The following is a 15,043-nucleotide window of genomic DNA, read 5'->3' on the forward strand; positions in this document are numbered from 1 at the left end:
ATACAAATACATACATATGTGTGTATGTATGTATGTGTGTGTGTGTGTATGTGTGTGTATACACATACTACCTAAACACATTTGCCTACACTGAAATGAGACCCTACTTATGCAATAACTACGGTGTTGTTTCGTTTGTTTTTTGGCAAGGCAATTGAGGTTAAGTGACTTGCCCAGTGTCACACAGCTAGTAAGTGTTATATGTCTGAGGCCAGATTTGAATTCAGGTCCTCCTGACTCCAGGGCTAGTGCTCTATCCACTGCATCACCTAGCTGCCCCTATGGTGCTGTTCTAAAGCTACATTTTCTCCCTTCAGCCATAGTGGATAAAGAGCTTCATACAGCTCACCCCAAATCTCTACAACAAAGCAAATTTTAAATATTTTCAGGTGCCCCTCTTCTAATCTACCTCACAAGATTGTGCTGAATAACTGGTTGGTAAATCTTAAAACGCTATATAAATATGAATAATTATCCTCCTCTTCCTCCTTCCTATAAATGCCTGTCTGAACTAATGCACTCTCATTACAACCAGCGCCCAGCTCTTAATACACTATATAGGCTTGTATCAACAGGGAAGAGTTACGGATGGAAGTGAGAAGCAGCAGCAGTAGTCAAAAGGCTATGCTAACCTCTCTGCTAACTTGCCAGAAATTTAAAATGCTTCATCTCAACCCAGGAGACCAGAAATACTTCTGAACTCTTCTTTCTCTTTTTCACTTACCCCTGAAACCTTTTTATTCCAAGGAATAATGTAACATTCATCTTTAAATTTTCTGGTATTAGTAGAAGGATTTAAAATGAGACTATAAAGAATATGACAATTAAATAATCCCCACTTGTAAAAGGAGATCTGAAATGTCCTGAAAAGAACACCTGACTTGGAAGTCAGAAGGTTTAGATTCAAGACTTTACTCTACAACATACTAGGTAGAAAGAATAATTCCTATACCCCTTTCTGAGACCGCTAATCAGGAGGTCCACAATTGTAAGAAATGATGAAAGTTCAACTATTCAGAAACCACCACACCAGTTACCCATTCATTCAGCAAATATGTATTAAGCTCCTACTTACTTATGTAGTTCATTGGGCTAGGGGCCAGGAGAATCATTTGAGGAGAAAGGGATGTACAGAGCCAGAGAAAAAAAGACCAAGGGCAGAGAAACCCACTGGTTTTCAGATATCTGAAGGGCTGTCATGTGAAGATGACTCTTCTACTTCAACAAGCATTTATTAAGTCCCTGCTATGGGCCAGGCACTGTGCTAAGCCTAGAGATACAAGGCAGAGACAGTCCTTGCTCTCAAGGGGCTTATACACTAATGAGAAAAATGATTACAGTGTTGAGGAGGGAGGGAAGAACCAGGAGTAATGGGAATTTACACTATGAAAATATTCCAAAAGAGAAATGGGCTACAATAAATAGTTGCCGATTATACTTTCCTGAGTGATCTTTAGGGAAAGGCTAGATGACCACTGTTGGGGGAACCATGGGGATGATTTGTCTTCATAGGAGGGCTGAACTGAAGTCTCTTTGACAGTGAAATTCTGTGTTAAACCTCTCTCAGCCTCAATTTCTATAAAATAAAGATGATAATTCTCATATTCCCTACCTCACAGCATTACTATGAGGATCCTATTAGATAATATATGGAAAGTGATTTGCAAACCTTTAAGTGCTATATGTTAGATGTTATTTATTGTCAAGAATAACATAATCACGGGCCAATAAGCATTTATTCAACATTTCCTACATGCCAGGCACTGTGCTTAAGCTCTAGGAATACAAAGAAAAGGGAGAAAAAAAAAAACCCATAGTCTCTGTGCTTAACATGTTCACATCCTAATGCAGCAGACAACATATACATAACTAGATGTATTAAGATATATACATTGTAAAGGAGAAGAAATCTCAAAGGGAAGACTCTAGCCATTGAGGGGACCAGGCAAAACCTCCCCAAGAAGGTGGGGTTTAAGCTGACCCTTGAAAGAAGCCAGGAACTCAAGTCCACAAGCATTCATTAAACTCCTACTTTGTGTTAGGCACTCTGCTAGGTACAAAGGATAAAAGAGAAGAGGAAAGGGAAAAGGAGAGGGAGAGGGAGAGGGAGAGGGGAGGGGAGAAAAAGGAGGGGAGAAAAAGGAGGGGAAAAAAAGCAAAAACAGGCCCTGTTCTCAAGGATCTTACAGTCCAATGGGGAAAACTATGATGGTGTTGGTAATTGAGCAGACAGGAAAGAGTGTTGGTAGAGTCATCAGCATAAACAAGGACACCATCAGGTACAGATACTTGAGAAGAAAGGAATTTGCACTCTGAATACCTTTTATAGTCACTATTTTTAGAAACTGACTCACTCCTCTAGCCTCAAAGTAGCAAATGAGAAAACCTTCTCTCCGGCCCTATTTGATTCTCCAATCCAAAGGAACTCAGAGCCAGTCCAAATGCAGTATTACTCAAATGTTGTATTACTGGAGCCAGCAGCTTCTTGCTAGCTCAGCTTTTTAAGAGGCTTGCATAGTTGTTTAGAAAACTGTCTGAAGAGAAGTGAAAGATTACAGAGTCATAAATGCAGTGCTGGGGGCCTTAGAGATCACCTAGCCAAGGAGGTAACTTGGGGTCTGTGGATTTTCTTTGGGAGTCCATGAGCTTTGATGGGAAAAAAAATACTTCTTTATTTTCACTAACCTCTAACTGAAATTTAGTATTTCCTTCAATTGTGAAACATTCTGAGAAAGGGTCCATAGGCTTGCCAGACTGCCAAACAGGTCATGATACAAAAAAAATTAAGACACTCCTCCCTCAATCTAGCCCAATCCTTCTGTTTTACAGAGAAGGAAATGGAGGCCAGAGACATTAAGTTACATTAGGTCTCCTAAGTGTGTCCCATTCAACCAATGACATCATGCAGCCAGGTGAGCACTTTAAGGAAAATACAGCTGAACACTGTGTAAAGCTGGAACTGGGAGAGAGGGGATAGCATTTTGTTCCTCAAAGTCACTTACTCACTGGTCTGTCAGAAATTTAGACTCTTTAATTATTTAATATTAACTAGATCGCCACAGTATGCTAAACACTGTTCAAGGAAGGGGAAGATCACACAATACAGATAAAAGCTGTGGCTTCTGACTGTAATCAATCCATTGATAACTCTTCTAGGCAATGACCTTTTTTGCATCTTTTCGGCACTCAATGTTTCTCACAATATCTGGATGCAAGTCCCACCTTCCAGAAGGCTTAGGAAAGAGTTACACTGAGAGAAGAAAAGGGACTTCAGCAGATCCAAGCAAACTGAAACATCTGCTGAAACCCTAAGTAGTGAGTGGATGAACCCTACCATCAAAGGCAAATGCCAATAGTCTCCACTACAATTACTAGTTCCAGTTTCAAGAAAATTGGATGGTAATTATTTGAGTTTGTGGGTTTCCTGGACAATTAAATTCAGTCTCCTGTGACTCACTTAAGAATATTTCAAGACAAAAAAAATGGTCAAATATAATAGAATCCCATTATGCAAGATTCTGAAATATTGGGGGGGTGCCCTGGGGCCTCAGGATATCTATAATATATACAAGAGGCTGACACTTTGAAAATCAGTCAGTAAACATTTATTAGGCACCTACTACTTTGCTAAGTTCTGGGATATAAAAATGATATGATAAATAGATATATTAATCATATAATAACATGTGATGTAGATTTTTATATTAATCATATAATAACATGTGATGTAATAAAATCTACATAAAAATAAAAGGGGTGTATGTGTGTGTGTGTGTGTGTGTAATAATCTCATAGAACATTGCACATAACCAAATTCAAACACGGTTCTCCTGTTACACCAAATACTTTTAGAACAAAAGTCTTTATTAAATGAAAATCCTAACTTAAACCCTGTTATTCCTATTCAAGATGCTTTATAGTAAACTGAACCAATTTAGACACTGCTGTAATGTCCAAATAACTTTATTACTATAACAAGATTTAACCTGTAATATCATACTATAGCAACGATAGGTGGCTGTTCAGAAGGGGATGCCTAGTTGCTCTGTTTTTTTGGTACAGGGTGGGGGAGAGGAGAAGGGCTGGGGAGAGGAAGAAAAATGACAGCCTGGAATGGAGGATGAGGGGAGGGATTAGTATCAAGATCAGGAAGCACTCCTCAATACAAAATATCACACAGATTAGATAGTCACTTGGGTTAATCTCAAAATGCAAAGAATCCTGGGGGAGAGAGGTCCATTCATTAAACAATTAAGCATCTATTATGTCCAATGTATTGTGCCAGGCATTGGGAAAAACAGAATGATAAATAAAACATGGTATTTGCACTCAAGGAACTTGTGAATTAGTAGGGATGATAAAACATATAGATGAACATAAATTAGAATACAAAAATGTAAGAGAAGAGTAAGATTACTTGGGAAAGAAATAAACAACTCACATCCAGACAGTATCTTAATATTTACAAAGGGCTTTCATCACAGTGACACTGTACAAGTATTATTATCCCCATTTCATAGATGGGCAAACAAATTCAGAAAAGTGAAGTGACTTATTTGGGGAAATACAAATAGTAAATGTAAGAGCTGGAATTAGAACCCACGTCTCTCCTGACTCCTATCTTTCTCCTCCTTTCCAAAGGAAATGTATACCACGGTTTGAGGTAAAGGTATCAAAGGAGATTGGCATTTGAACTAGGTCTTTCAAAAGGTAGAAATGAAGAGGAGACATCTTAGGTATGAGGAACAGCACAGACAAAAACCGTATGTGAGTTAGCAAGTAACTGCAGTTGGGCCGGAGCAAAGAAAATGTGAAGTTACGACATAAGTCTGGGAAGGAAGGTAAATAGTAGCAAGAGTCCATGCCTTGGACACCAAGCTAAGGAGAATAGATTTTCTCTAATGGGAATGAGTGAGTGGGGCAGAAAAGTGATGTAAAAAGACCCATGCACTAGGGAACGTCACTTGGCAGCAGGTTTTAGAAAGGAATAAAACAGAAAGAAACCAGAGGTGGAAAGACCTGTTAGGAGACTATTGCCACAGTCCAGGCAAGAGGTAATGAGGGCTTGAATTAGGGCAATGGCCATGGGAATGGAAAGGAGGAAGTGAAGCTGAGAAATCCTGGAAAGATGTGCAAAAGGACATGGCAACTGATTGGAAATGGAAGAAAAAGAAGATGTACAATCTTTGGGAGAGCTTATTGGTTTTTTATCTTCACATCCCCAGGGCATGTGCTCCTTACTGAACTAAACTGCAAAATGACTTCCAAGTTTCTATCATGGGAGAGAAAGAACAGCTGCATTTGGGCCCCACAAGTCAGGAAGCAGAACTCATTTGAAGGCGGGAAATGATGACAGCTTTAGACATACTGAATCTGAAGTGCCTCTCTGTCAGTCAATCACACACTAGCCTTCGAACCAGGACCCAAGAGTTTGCTTTCCCACAAACACCCAACTAAGAACAAGGGCCATGGAAGGAAGAGAAGTTTGGACTGGGGGGGACGATGGAAAGTCTCTTCAGATAACAGGGCACTTCTTGGCAAGGTATGCCTGACTGGGCCACCAGTGTGGAGCTTTGGACAGAGTGGGTAGCAAGAGGGAACAAGGAGCCATCTTTGGATGGTGAGCAGAGAGATGGATACAAAAAGCAAGCAAGGAAGACACTAGAACCAGGGGTGGGGAACATGTGGCCTTCTAGGTCTTTGGGTACAGGCTTTTGACTGAGTCCAAGTTTTACAGAACAAATCCTTTTATTAAGGGGATTTGTTCTGTGAAGTTTGTTTCAGTCAAAAGGCCGCACATGAAGACCTAGAGGGCCCCATGTGGCCTTGAGGCCGCAGGTTCCCCACCCCTGAGTCAATCTTCACTCACTTGGTAGTTTTACCCATGGCTGTGGTATAGCTAGAGGAATCGTAAAATCATAGAGCCCAAAAAGGTAACGAGGATCAACTCTGTTGTTGCTGTTGTTCAGCTGTTTCAGTTGTGTCTGACTCTTTATGACCCCATTTGAGGTCTTCCTGGCAAAGATACTAGAGTGGTTTGCCATTTCCCTCTCCAGCTCATTTTTACAGATGAGGGAACTGAGGCAAACAGGGTTAAGGGCCTTGCCCAGGGTCACACATCTTATAAGTGTCTGAGGCTGGATTTGAACTCAAGAAGATGAGTCTTCCTGAGCCCAGGTCCAGCGCTCCATCCACTGTACCACCCAGCTGCCCTGAGGATCAACTAGTCCAACTCTATAACCTTTCCCTTTATTATTTTAAACAAATCAGGGAACAGAGGTCCAGAAAGGGTAGGAAATTTACAGTCACCTGTAAAAAGCAGCAATGCAACCTCAGGACTAAATTTTCCAACTCTCAGTCTACTGCCCTTTCCACTAAATCACTCCTCCTGAGGACCAGTTCCAACTTTGGGACACATGCCATTAAGTTGCTGATGTCATGTTATAGTCTATAACTAACTTACTCTCTCAATATGATACCCAGCAGGTCCCATGGCTCCTTATTACCCAACGTTTAGTTTACCATAGATACACAACATTGCATTATACTTCCAACCCATTAATAAACACAGAAAATTATAGTACTCGTTTCCCACTCTTCGCAACTCAAGATATGTTTTTAGTTTTTCAGTGATATAAACTAGGAAAAAATGAACAAATCCATTAGGCTAATTTGCCCCTGCTTAGTCCCTGGCTTAGTCTTCATGCCACAGGAGGTCTAACTCAAGAGCGAATGTGATGAGGCTAATGAACAAGCATAGCGAAAAACTGGGAAGCTAAGCTCTATAATCACAGCAGTGTACTAGAAAATCTTGGCTCACATGCATTGTCGATTCAGATGGCAGGGGACCGAGAGGAAAACACCAAGCAGAAAACAGCCCCCAAATAGGGCTTTTTTTTTCCCGTCTCAAAATTAATGTCCTAACAGATTTCCAGTTTTAAAAACAGCTTAAGTTGAACATAACTTTGCCTTCTGCTGGATTTAACAGAGAGATGAAATTCTACACTAACACAAACGAACCAGTCAATCAATAGAAACAGGTAAAAAGTGTCTGAAAACCAGAGTTAATGGGGAAAAAAATGAAAGCACCACGGAATAATCATGACTCAGTACTCATTATGCTCACCAGCATTTTTCCCTAGCACTACTAACTTGTGATAAGATGAGAATCTTTTCTGGAATACAGCCATTGTCTGCCCACTGGAAGTGAATTAAAGAAGGCATTTTGGAGATTCTTCCATTATGGCTATTTATCTGTTACTAGAGAGTTAGAACATACAACATACCACCACCACTTATAGACATACAGACACACACACCCCACCACTACCACCACCACCACCATGATGACACCAAATATTTACCACAGAACAAAGCTACCACTACGAAATATGGATCAATACTAAAGGTTTAGGGGCAGCTAGGTGGCGCAGTGAATAGAGCACTGGCCCTTAAGTCAGGAGGACCGGAGTTCAAATCCGACCTCAGACCAAACACTTGATACATACCAGCTGTGTGACCTTGGGCAAGTCACAACCCAGATTGCCTCACTAAAAAAAAAAAAATACTAAAGGTTTATTGTTGTTGTTTTTTATTTTTTATTATTGTTATCCCTGACCTATAATTTCTTTGGAGTAGAGAACTCCTAGTGAATAAACCCCTTCTACCAATGTGGCTTATCAGATGCTCTGTAACCTGCAGTTTTAAGACAGTTTCCTGGGATACTAACCGTTTAAGTGACTTGCCCAGGATCACACAGCCCCTATGTGTCAGAAGTGGGACTTGAACCCAGGCCCTCCTAACTCTACAATTGGTTCTCTCTTTCCTATGCCACCCCGCTCTGACCAATACCATTAAATCCTATGGTGAAGTATCACATTTCATAGTCGTTCAGGGGTTTTTTGGTACAAAAACTCCTTCTAGAATTCATGGGAAAGCTTACATGAAATGATACCTCATGAAGTAAGCAGAACCAGAAAAACAACATACACAAAGACTACTCCAGTGTAAACAGAAAGAACAAGAGAACAAAACTGAATGTGGTGTAATACGACGAACAAGTTTGGCAGCAGAAGGAATGAACTGATGAATCTCCCTCAAGACGTGAGGGGTGGGAGTGCTGCGCATGCTGTCAAGCAAAGTCAATGTTGGTTAGTTTTTCTGAACTTCAAAAAAAAAATATTTGTTACAAGGGAAGGAGGCTCTCTCAAGGTGGGATGTATCTGCAAATTAACATGGCATAAAAGGAAAAGGCATCAATAAAACTTAAAGAAAAATCTTCCACATTTACAGAGCGTCAACTACTTTGTAATCTATGGTCTTACAGTGTCCTGAGAAGTTAGTTAAGTGACTTGCTCATGGTCCCATAGCTGCTGTGTCAGAGACAAGACTTTAAACAAGTCTTCCTGACTCCAAACCCAGCATCTCATCTACTAAATCTCCCTTCGTCTTACAGCTATTTGAAGAAAAATATCAACTACAAAGAAAAAATAAAACTTAAGCAGATCCCTTTATTAACACACTACCTAAGAGCACAAAATGTAGAAATTCACCAGAATAAGCTATAAATAATGGCCAAGATGTAGTTTTCTTTTAGTGTAGTTCTCCAATACTAAAACATACAATCATATCTCTTTACTTCTTTCACCCTCTAGCTGGAGAACATTAATAGCTCACGACAATCTTTATTACTTACACTTCTACCTAATTCAAGCTACTATCCTCTTGTCAACACATCTGTTTAAAGAAAGGTCTAAGTTATATGTTTCAGTTACAAAGTTTTTCATTTCTAATGAGTTGAGTTTTCAATTTTGATGTTGACTGAAGTTGCATTACCTAGAAATCTAAGCTCATCCATGAAATGTGCTCTGATTATGAAGAGACAACGTGAAGATTTCATTTAGGCCCTGCCTCTCTCACTTGTCAGCTGTGTGGCCTTAGATAAAGCATGTCCCCCGTCTAGGCCTCTGTTACCTCACATAGAAAACTAGAAGGTTAGACTGGATAATCAAAAAACCCCTTTGAGTTTATACCATCTATGACAGTGTGACTCTCTTTGGCTGAAAACAACAGATTTAACACAACTGTTAATAACACTTAATTTCCTTTCATGAGGTTACCTAAACCAAAGGATGGTAAAAACTCAAGAAAATGGTTTCATTTATTATCAATTATGGGCTCATCAATCTAGAGCTGGAAGGAACCTCAAGGGTCCCTTATTTTACAGGTGAAGAAACAGAGGCCCAGAGAAGTTAATGGATTTGCCCAGGGTTACAAAGTGGGATTTGAACTTGTGTCCTCTATTACTCTTTCCGCTATACACAACGACACCACACGTGCTCACAGTCTCAGACTATACTTACTGTCCATCATGTTTAGATTGAAAGTACAAAATGTTGATTTAAGAAGGAAACATTCTTGGCTCATAATCTCTTAAAACCACTGAATGCAAAATCTGGAAGGCGATCCTAGCAAACATCTAATCCAACTCCCTCACTGATAGCTGACCATTTCATCACAAAGGTGAAACAACTTTCTAAAGGTCATACAGGTCAAAAGCTGCAGAACTGAATTCAGAACCCCGGCTCACTGACTGTGGCTCTCCTTAAGACATGACATCCTTCTTCAACAACGAACAAAACAAAAACACAAAACCTTCAAAGTCAAGGGTATTCATGACCCTTCACCTCCTCTCACAAAAAACAAAAACACTCTCATTTTGGAGACAAGACCTTACCTGCAACTGAGTTAGGCCGTGGCATGATTAGGGAGCTGGAGTTCTGTGTGTATGGAACAGGACCATCTCCAACAGATCCTTCTGCTTTGGGCAGACTCTCTGTTGATTCGGTTGTCTCCTCTTCTGCCACCGGGGAACAATTATCTGCCCTCCGATCATGAAGAATTCCTTGCTGGACTCCAATTCTTAAGCTTCCATCTTTACTCCATTCCAAACTGGAGCCACTCCGGTCATCATTCTCGGATGAACTTGTAATTGTGGCTGAACAAGACAGACCAAAATACTTAGAAGGAGGCCTAACATACTTGTGGCTATTTTGAGATTTAAACATACGATGAACTTTTCACTATCAACAGAAAGCTTTCCGGTGCAAACAGATTTTATCAAAGTAGATTTCACACAATATGTTTTGTTAAATTAGAAGGATGCTACTTATCAGGGGAAAATAAAGTAATAAATCACTCCATGGGGAAGAAAGAAGTCAGATAAGAAGATAACAGAAAAAAAGCTGTCTGAAAGCATCTGAGAGATACTGGTAGATCTACATAATTTGGATATGATAATGTATCCACTTCTTTATAACAAGGCATAAACTGTTCTCAAAGGAATATATCTCATAAAATTCCTCTGAACCAGGAGATTTTCTATTCAAACTAATTTTTGTTATGGTGGTGGTGGTTGGTTTATCTGTTGGGTTTGGGGTTTTTTTTTTTTGGGAGGGGGCAGGGAGAGAAGGATGAATAAGATAAAATGAACCACCAACATGCAAAAACAATTAATAAAAGCAAAGTCTCAAGTAGGGAATTTCATTGCTCAAATAAACTTTACAAGATCTTTTAGGAAGGACTGTCTACAGCAGGCTGATATTTTTCAGGGATTAGGAATGGAAAATATTCACATAATGAGTAGATAAGGTTGACTAGGTGAAATATAAAGTATTCTATGAATTTAGAACTTCAGAAAGCTCTACACTTTTTCTCTTAGAGCTTGAATTTTAAAAGTTGTTTTTGTTTTGTTTTGTTTTTTTACTATCATGACAGTAGAATAAGGATACAATAAGGAAGTGGTTAAAGGACAGGAGAAATATACATTTGCAAAGCTTCTAACATGACACCACTGGTTCGAAACCTTTTGGACCAATGCTCCTTTGTACACTGAAAGTCAACATAAAGGCACCAGACCATGCACTGCAGCACAATGGCATAAGTTCTGCCTTTCAATTATTCTCCAGCAATTTCTAGCATTCTAAAAGTTTCTGCCATGTTTTACATTTCAGGTTTCTGGAAAGCAAGAATTATACCCATTGCTTTTCTTTTATCTCAAATACTACCTAGGGAAGTCCTTAGCACGAAGATGTGGTTAAACGTGAACCCAATACATCAGGACAAGATTATTTTATATACTATATTTTTTAAAGTGTTAAAACTAATGCAAATAAAGAAGATGAAGTACAACCTGTCATTTGATACCTAAAAACAGGGAGAGATTTTAAACTTTATTTACTTTAGGCAGCCGGGTTGCATAGTGGATAGAGTGCCAGGTCTGCAGTCAGAAAGACTTGAGTTCAAATCTAGCCTCAGACGCTTACTAGCTAAGTGACCCTGGGCAAGTCATTTAACCCTGTTTGCTTCAGTTTCCTTACCTATAAAATGAGCTGGAGAAGGAAACGGCAAACCACCCTAGTATCTTTGCCAAGAAAACCCCAAAAGGAATCACAAAGAGTCGGACACAACTGAAAAATGACTAAGCACAAACACATTTCAGAGTTTTAAATGAACCAGGACAACCAAAAATAAATCTCAGGTCTCCAATACATGGCTATGGTAACTCCTGGCTGCTCATTCCAAGATCTTTCTTGCTCATACATTCATTTGAATGCCCTATTCCACAAAATGTTCTAAATGCTTCCACAAGCTTTGATTTTGACCATTATAGCCCATACTTCTCCCTCTACCATGCTTCACACTGTAATTACAAAGCTCACCAGCACTTGTTTTCTCATTATTTCCCATTTGCTAGTATTGTCTTCCTGATTAAACTATGATAATATTAATAATGACAGTGATGATAAAGATGATGATGGGAATAATAATTGTTGTTCAGTCATATCTGACTCTTCATGACCCCATTTGGGGTTTTCTTGGCAAAGATATTAGAGTGGTTTGCCATTTCCTTCTCCAGCTTATTTTAAAGAAAAGGAAACTGAGGCAAGATTTGAACTCATGTCTTCCTGACTTCAGGCCTAGGCCTCTATCCATTCTATCTAGCTGCCCAGCCATATTAACGGCTGGCATTTACATAGTGCATTAAGGTTTACAAAAGACTTTTCATAGATGTACTATCTGTTCGATCCTCACAACAACCTTTTAAGGTAAATGCTGTTACACATAAGGAGACAGAGAGAGAAAGTGACTTTACCAGGATTACACACCTAGTAATTGTCTGAAAGAGAATTCAAACTGAAGTCTTCCTAATTACAAGTCCACACTATCTCCTCTGTCATACTGCCTCCTCTGTGAGAGAACAGAAAATAGAGACCACATCTTGTGTCCCCAAAGCGGCTGAGAGTATATTTAATAAATACATGCTGGCTGACAACCAGCTTAGGAAAACCAAACTGCTACTGTCGCCTCTTCAGTTCTTCTTCAATTATGACTTCAAATATGGTGCTGCCAAAACGAAGCCTCAGTATCTCCATGAAGCCAATTAACTAAGAAAAGGAAGGAACTCAGAGGTCATCTAGTCCAATCACCTCATTATATATCAAGAAACTGAGGCATAGAAAGGCTTAGGTATTTGTACAAGGTCAACTGGTTTTGGGTTATGGAAAATCCATCCAATGTAATACAACTAATTCTTACCCAACTGGTCAATCATTATTTCTTCAAGTCTTAACTTCATTGCACATCTAAATTTATGCAGGGGTTGCCAAAGGCTGAGCTTTTGATGATGACATTATTGCAAGAAAGTCGCCTGACCTTCATTGTATTAGTCAGAATTTTTTAATGACCCCTTGACCTATGTAACTCACAGGGTTGGAAGGAAAACACTTTATAAACTATAAAGCATGTTACTAATGAGCTTTTATTATTACTCACCTTGTCAGGTGATAAATGTAACACATATGACAATTTTGGCATTTTAAACCACCTATTGGTATTTCTTATTTTGACAAGTTTTTAATTTTTCCCCAATAACATGTAAAAACAATTTTTAACATTCTTTTAAAATTTTTTTCAAAAAAATAAAAAAAAATTTTTTTGGAGTTCCAGATTCTCTCCCTCCCTCCCCTCTCCCCATCAGTAATTTTTTTTAGTATTATAGACTTAGGAATTCCTATGTTATCTCAAATGAGATCATGTATATAAAATGTTTTGTAAACCTTAAAGTGCTATGTAAATGCTTATTATTGTTATGTTAATGTTGAGATTTTAAAATTTGTAAGTTAGGTATTTGGAGCTAGGGGGATATTTTTCCCAATGAAATTAGTCATACAGGATGCTGAGGTACCCAAGGTCAGCACAAAGAAGCATATTTAACCAATACAAAGCTTAAAATAGTACCACACTAAAGTACTATAGAACATACCACTATTCACAACAATGTTTTTTCTGAGAAAACCTATCCTTATTTCTACCTTGGGACTCTAAATAAGGAACAAGGACCCCATCAATTCCTTCCCCTTTCTGTACTACATACAGCAGTAGAAGTTCCCCGAAATCAGAGAGGGAAAACTGGACTGGCAGTCAGATTGTAAGAAGAGTTCCTAGGAAAGGTCAGGGATATGGAAAAGGGAATGTCAGGTGATGGTTAGAAGAAGAAGCAATAGCAGCCTGCATCTTCTCCATGCGAAAGAACCCAGGAAAATGAGGGAAACAGAAATAGGAAAAATAGAAGAGGATACTCACCTTGATTCTGCAGTTGCCAAGAAGGGAGTGGTCCCAGGAGTTGTGATGGGAAGGTTATGTGTGGTGGTTGTAATAATGAGATGAGTCTTTAGAGGGGACAGCCATTTATGAGGTTGAATATTTCTAAGTCAGATGTTGGTAAATTTATGATTCCCAGAGGTGGCTAAGAATACAACAGCTTCATCACCCCTTCACCCCAGTACTAAGATAGGTCCAAATGAAACATATACCTAACTCTATAATGTTCAGTATTAACCAGGACCTGAGACAGAATGAAGAGAGATGAGCAGGGCAGACAATAAGTTTCATAGGCATGTGCCCTGCCCAGAGAAGATGATCCACTAAGATTACCCCCACCTCACAAATATTGCTCCCTTACCAACCAACACCACATCCAACTCGTCTGGCTTGAAGACTGGCCAACACACTCTCAAATCAAATCATGCAATGAATAAGCAGAAATACACATAACTACTTGGACCTGATAAAATTCAAATGTCTGAAGTTTCCCTATGAAGCATAAAAAAACACATCTAAGTCTGTGGCAATCTAAAAAGATGGTGTGTGCTTAGGTTGGCAGTGGCAAAGAGCTGCTCCAAAAGAGTTGTGGGTTTATTTCAGACAAAGAGAGACTCAAATACCACATTAAGCAATACTCAGGGAAAAAAATTAAATAGAATATGATGTTACCATGATCCCAGACAAATAAAGCTTTTGTGATTATAAGAGAACTTAAATCTTAAGTCATTGGCTGCTCTCTGAAGACTGGATGTCATTTCAGTGGAATGTAAGCTGCTTGAGGGCAAATTGCTTTGTTTTTGTATCAGACCAGTACTTAACATACTGCCTTACACATTGAGTTCTAAAAACCTATGGTTCTATGCTGTATCCCTAAAACCAGTACAAATTTCAGTCTAAATCAATAGAAGTAGCTAGAATGTAACAAACAAATAGAATGTAACATATATGTGTGTGTAGATATAGATATAGATATGTCATTATCATCCAGACTTGGTTCCCAATTACATTGTTTTAGAAAGGATTAGCTTTAGAAGATATATATAGGTAGCTTTCAGAGAAAGAAAATATCCATATGAAGAAATGTTCTAAATCATTAAAAATTAAAGAAATACAAATTTAAACAACTCTGAGGTACCACCTTATATCCATCAGATTGACAAAGATGTCAAAAAAAGAAAATTATAAATGCTGGAGGGGCTGTGGAAAAACAGTCACATTAATGCACTGTTCACAAAATTGTGAGCTGGTTCAGTCATTCTGGAAAGAAATTTAGAACCATGCCTTAAAATACTCTTTGACCGAGAAATACTCCAAAGGTCTATAGGTCTAAACCTCAAAGAGATAGAAGAAAGAGAAAAAGGACCCAAGTGTAGCAGCT

The 15,043-nt window shown here is 38.9% G+C and overlaps 1 protein-coding gene across 2 annotated transcripts in view; it reads right to left on the reverse strand.

Annotated features, from left to right (window-relative positions):
- Positions 1–15,043, reverse strand: part of LOC114045951 (protein TANC1-like) — a 265,490-nt gene that overhangs the window by 72,950 nt on the left and 177,497 nt on the right. For both annotated transcript variants that reach the window (XM_027866163.1, XM_027866164.1), the window contains one exon: positions 9,737–9,997. In XM_027866163.1, the coding sequence (XP_027721964.1) occupies positions 9,737–9,997 (261 nt within the window). The remainder of the gene's footprint in view (positions 1–9,736; positions 9,998–15,043) is intronic.

This window comes from Vombatus ursinus, unplaced genomic scaffold (genome assembly GCF_900497805.2).
Source record: "Vombatus ursinus unplaced genomic scaffold, bare-nosed wombat genome assembly UNPS02014779.1, whole genome shotgun sequence".
NCBI classification, from domain to species: Eukaryota; Metazoa; Chordata; class Mammalia; order Diprotodontia; family Vombatidae; genus Vombatus; species Vombatus ursinus.